The following is a 6,083-nucleotide window of genomic DNA, read 5'->3' as shown; positions in this document are numbered from 1 at the left end:
GTGGCATAGGGGAGCTTGTCCAAATGGGAGGAGGAGCTGGACCCACAGCAGCTCAGACTGCCAGCTCAGCCCAGCCCAGCAGCCTGGATTGTTCTTTCCTCCCTTCATGTCCTAATTAATCAAATCCTGAACATGAAGGAGAGAGAGATTGCATTTTTGTTAAGATGTGAGGGGGAATCTGTTCCCATCTGGTCCCTTCAAAGCTCTCCTGTGCGAGCCAGCAGGGAGGACATCGGCGCAACCTGTGTGGGATTTAATGATTTCTTAGGAGCGCAAGAGGCTTTGGCAAGGTCACCAGGAGTTTGGACCCACCAGCACGTGGGCATAATGGAAAGGTCAGGGTCTGAGTCCCGAGCAGGGGGCAGCCAGCTTTTCTGCAAAGGGCCAGATATTAAACATTTCAGGCTTTGAGGGACATCTGGTCGCCAGCTCTGCCACTGGAGCATGAAGGCAGCATGGACAAAACGTGAGCAAGTGGCATGGCTGTGTCCCAGCAACACTTCATTTGTCGATCCTGAAATTTGAATTTCATAAACTTTCCGTGTGCCACAAAGTGTTTTTCTCCTTTTGATTTCTTTCAATCATTACAACATTATAAAAACCATTCTTCATTTTAAAACTGCACAAAAACAAGTGGTGGAGTCTGGAGACCAGGGTTTGAATCTGGGCTCTACTACCGCGTCTGTGGCTTTTGGCACATTACTCATATTTTTCCAGCTCCGTTTCTCTCCTGGGGAAGCGAGCAGAGCAGGGGCCGTGCACCGGGGCCTGCTTCTGGCTTATATGCTTCGCTTAATTTAGTCCTCATCGTCACCCCCAAGATGTAGAAATTATATCTACATCTACAGGTCAAGTCTCCTTCCATCCCCATGCATTCCCCCTGCACCCTCTTCTATCTTCCCCACCCCCTTTCCCTCTGGCAATCACCACACTGATGTCTGTGTCTATGCGTATTGTTTTCTTAACCCCTTCAGCTTTTTCACCAGTCGCCCTGAGAACATCTTTCAGAGCAAAAGAAACCCTGGGTCATGTATTGTGCTCTGTCCTCATGTATCTTCAGTCTTATCTGGAATAGTTTCTCAGTCTTTCTCTGTGTTTTACAACATTATAGAAACAGTACAGGCTAGGTATTTTGTGGAGTGTCCCAGGACACATTTGCGTGAAAGGACCATAGGCATAATCATGACAAGGTGTAAGGTAGGACTGTTCTGGGGGTGCCAGGCTATATTCTCAATCTAACCCCAAATGTCCTTCCATACTTTGGTGAGTCTCATGGACTCCCGGATCCAGCCTGCGGGCCGTAGTTTGCCCATGGCTGATCTAACCCCAAATGTCCTTCCATACTTTGGTGATTCTCGTGGACTCAGTCCTGGGGCCTTTGGAGTTATCCCACAGCCCAAGGACGCTGACTTTCCCGCGACACACAGGGCAGTCTCGCCTAAGAATCGCCCCACAAGCAGCATCCCTGCCAGCAAACAGTGGTCCAATCCCTGGACCATTCAGCACAGTCAGTCTTCCTTGTGTTCTGTTCACCCCAGTTCTGGCTGGGTTCTCTTCACCCTGACAGCCAATCAGTTCATGTAACCACCACCGTCTTCTTAGTCGATGTCAAACCTGTTAAGTTAACTAGCATGCATTATAGCAGATAAAATAACCCGTCTTTACTGCCGATCTGATTTAAACAAAGCCTCAACTTTTCATTTATAATTTTTTGTTCAGAAAACTATCTTCCAGCACATTGGCTAAGAGCTCAGGACTCAGGGTGAGACTCACCCTCTCATCCCAGTCCCTGTGGCTCTCTGTTCGTTCAGCTCTATTCCTGACATCAGCACCAAGATGTACCAAGGGCTTATGTGCCAAGCGTTTCACTAAGAACTTCACATGCGCTATCTCATTTAACCTTCGCAATGGCCCTACAGAGCAGGTACTCTTACCACCGCATTTTTACAAAGAGCCTGACTCCACGTGGTTAGTAACATGCCCAGGATTGCACAGTGATTCTGTGGCAGAACCAGCACCCTGTAGTCGGGCCCCAAGATGCATGCTGCCCTCGCTGTTTGGACGTGGGAGATCACACCCAGCAAAATGAAAAACACAAGGTAAGAGGGCCATAGAAAATATTCAACTCTAACTGCAGAGACCCACAGTGAGGCTCTGAGGCGCTACCAAGTGAACGCAGCTGAGTACGTTTCATTCTGTGCTTCCCACTGGCCGAAACTAAGGGCAAAACTCACCAGATACGATTCATTCTGGCCTGGAGGAAGATGCCCAGCAAGAGGTTTCCTGATCAAGAGCATCGGTTCTGTGGAGCTCTCTATATAGGCCTTTGATATCCCCATCCCTACAGTGAGTGAGTCAGAGATTCTCACAGACCTACACTAGGAGCCAATCTGATGGTGCCCAAGTACAGGCAGGTTGGCTGCGTGACGGATGGGCTCTGAGCCTAGAAGCCTTTATCCGCAGTAGCTTCCACATCCTGGTAGCGTTCACCGTGCCTTTATTTTTGAGCAAATGGGATTTTTGCTAAGATCTTCGATTAGGCAGAGGCAGCCTTCAGCCCATCCTCAGACAGTGACGGATCTGTGTCCCTTTCCGCCTTACCTCCAATGGTGTGGTGGGCTTTTGGGGACACAGAAGCTGAAGCAGACCTAGCCATGCAAAATTTGGGGAAATTAAACACCTCAGGCATCAAATCCTCCTCCTTTTACTTTATAACGTATATCTCAAAGCTGCACCCTTCTCTCTATCTCTCTATCCTGTTTGATTCACTCGGTAGGAATTCTCTCGTTCTGGAATGTCTGTAGTTTTCCTAACTAGCCCAATGGCAATGTCATTATTGGACCTACCAAACGGACACACACAGCCCATAACTAAATGAATCCCTTCAAAGCACGTGTTTGAACACACAGACATTCCACAGCCCCCACAGCGCACAGGGAAAATGCAGGCGCCTTTCATTGGCACAGGAGACCCTAAAAGGCCGGGGTCCTCGTCTCTCCAGCCCCATTTCTCACCGCTCCACGCTCCTATGTGAGGCTTCAGCAGCAACACCCTGAGGTTGCTTCATGTCCACGAGGTTCTCGTCTCACCTTTTCTCACCCACAGAGCTTTGCTCATGCGGTCGCCTGTGCATAGAATCAATGTCCTTCGCTCCCGTTCCCCTGACCTGGCCTTACTGACCCTTTAGGGTTCCCCTGGGGAGCCACTTCTCTCTTCACTTCCCCCACCCCACCCGTATTCCTGCTCACCTGGGCACCCACATGCAAGCTTCCCAGAAATTGCATCAAAGGAACAATGAAGCCTGCTGCCAGCCTGTTTGGGCTTCTCTGACTCTTACAGCTTCCTAGGATCTTCCACTGAATACATTCTCAAAAGCAGAAGTGGTTAAGCCTTTAGAGTGTACCCTTTGTTCCCAGATCCCGTTAATTACCTTTTAGGAAAGGGTTATTTGCAACATGCTTAATTACCTAGGTAACTAAACAGCTTCCATTGATCAGGTAGAGCAGCATTTGCTTAAAAGCAAATAACAAAATGCTTATTTCTACTTCGAGTCTCCTCCCAGGTGTGGGTTTATTTCTGGTTGAGCTCCAGGGAGAAAAAGAAATGTTACTGGAGCGCATGACAATTGTTCATGTAGCCAGAGAAACCTGAGTTTAGCACACACCGCCCCCCCCCCATTATTTTACATTAAGTACAAAGTAAACCCAGAGAGAATATCCACGTCATTCCAGTGTCCATTCTACTCATTCCCCCAGTCCAGTCCTGCAGGAAAAGCTTCATGAAGTTCCCACACGATCGGGTCACAACCCAGAACTCTCAGACCCTGCGCAGGTCTGAGCTTCTCTGGAGAACTCTGACTCCCCAGAGCTGCCCTGGGTTTCTTCACCAAACGTTGACACTTTTCTGTAGTCTCCATGGGCACCACAGAGAAACAAAGAGGAAGAGACACGCAGGCATAAGACTGGGAGGCCCACGTGCCCTTGTGGGGAGACCATGCTATGTGAATGGTCAAGGGACGCTCTGGAGAGGGGACGTGACAGTAGATATTGACAGGTAAATGAGAATCCCATCAACTGCTCCATGGAGGGAGCCCATTCCAAGCAGAGGGGATGGGTATCTGAATACACAAATCTGTGATCAACATGGTGTCCCATCTGAAAATGCCAGGTGGAGATTTGGGAAGGTCCTATGGTAGAGAAGGCATTTATACTAACCTGGGTGGGGAGAGGCTCGGACTTTATCCTGTTCACAGTGAAGATTGAGAAGGGAAGACTTACCTCTCTAGTTCTCTAAAGGAATAACAGCAACTTTTGTGGGTAGAGTAGCCCTATCAATAGACCAAAAGAGAAATCCGGGCAGCCAGGGAGGCATAAGGGGTGGGAGGAAGACTTATGCCTGCACTTTACTCTAGGGCAGGGGTGGGGAACCTTTTTTCTGCCAAGGGCCATTTGGATATTGATTACATCACTCACAGGAGGTCACCAGGCCCAAGCTGTAAAATAGTGGGTGCAGAAGAGAGAATATTGAGGGGCTTCTCAAAGACAAATCTCTTCCTGTTCTCAATTTTGCCTTTGATTAATCTTCATGCAGTCCTTGTTTTAGCGCAGGTCTAAACTCCCTTAAAACTTCTCTTCTGTCTCTTTAAAAGGTCAACTGTATGATTAGCACGATTCCTCTTCAGTCATTACCTAGTCCTCCCGAGGTGGCTACATCCAAGTGGCAACAAGCTCCAGTAACAAGAGTCCAGGGACTCCTGTGTCGCCTCCCTTTTTCCTCAATAGCCTCCTGATGAATCAGGAAAATAACAAACCTCCCAGGAATTCATGTCTGCGGCGGCACCTGGCTGCAAATTTGACAGACACGGAAATTAATCACCGTGTTTTTGTTAGACTCTTTCACAGGACTGGTGAACATCTTGACAGACATTATCTGGCGCTTCACTGGGGACTTCATGGCGCCGGATCTGGTGTGCCGTGTGGTCCGCTACCTGCAGGTATGTAGCACCTTCCCAACCGGATGAGTCAAACTGACACCAAAATCAGCTCTGGGGTTCTTCCTGGGAAATCACGCAAACTCACGCTCCCACACAGCACACTGCGCCCCTCCTGCTAGTTGCCAGGACAGGCAACATTGGTGAGATGTTTAAAACGTATTTCTTTTGCTAAAAATAAGACCTATAGAAAGAAAACCCAATAAATGTTGGAGATTAAATCCTTATCGGTGATAACATTAGCAAATATGTTCTCCCAGGCAGTGGGCTTTCTTGTTGTTTTGTTGATGGTTTCTTTTGCTGTGCAGAAGCTTTTTATTTTGATGTAGGTCCATTTGTTTATTTTCTCCTTAGTTTCTTTCCATGGTCCTAGGACAGGGGTGGGCAACCTTTTTGTGAGTGCGTGCCAAAACCAGCAAAATCTCTGACTCAAAATTCTTCTGCATGCCAACCCTAATTTTTTGAGAACATGTTACGCCTACTTGATATCTCCTAAGGTGTACGTATGTGAAGAACCTTGAAGAAATAATAAAATTCATTTGAGCGACAAAAACACAGTATATGATGATGAAAAATACATTTATTTTTTAATGTATACATGTACACTGATAGTCTGACAGAAAACTTTATGACTCCGTTTGATATTATCAGTGGGACTTTTGCTGCTGCATCACTGATGACAGAGATTTTACATCAGGTTTATATTTCGTGACCTTCAGAGATATGCACGAACTACTACTTTCATCCGTCAGGCTACTCCTATTATGAGACTTAACAAAATTCATCACTGAGAACAAAGATTCACAATTGTAAATGGACGATTATAAGAGAGGGTTTCGCGTGCCAGCAAAAGTTACTGGTGTGCCATGTTTGGCACGCATGCAGGGGTTTCCCACCCCTGTCCTAGGAGCTCTATCGGTATTGCTATGACATATATCTGATATTTTTCTGCCTATAGATTCTTCTAAGATTTTTATGATTTCCCGGCTTATGTTTAAGTCCTTTATCCACTTTGAGATTATTTTTGTGGATGGTGTAAGTTGGTGGTCTAGTTTCATTTTTTTGCATGTATCTGTCCAATTTTCCCAACACC

At 47.0% G+C, this 6,083-nt stretch overlaps 1 protein-coding gene across 1 annotated transcript in view; it reads left to right on the top strand.

The window, feature by feature from the left end:
- Nucleotides 1–6,083, top strand: part of NPSR1 (neuropeptide S receptor 1) — a 65,805-nt gene that overhangs the window by 32,657 nt on the left and 27,065 nt on the right. The window contains exon 3 of the mRNA XM_005868075.2: nucleotides 4,890–4,993. Within this exon, the coding sequence (XP_005868137.1) occupies nucleotides 4,890–4,993 (104 nt within the window). The remainder of the gene's footprint in view (nucleotides 1–4,889; nucleotides 4,994–6,083) is intronic.

Source organism: Myotis brandtii, unplaced genomic scaffold, assembly GCF_000412655.1.
Source record: "Myotis brandtii unplaced genomic scaffold, ASM41265v1 scaffold260, whole genome shotgun sequence".
Taxonomy (NCBI): domain Eukaryota; kingdom Metazoa; phylum Chordata; class Mammalia; order Chiroptera; family Vespertilionidae; genus Myotis; species Myotis brandtii.
This window is presented reverse-complemented; position numbering and strand designations above follow the sequence as displayed.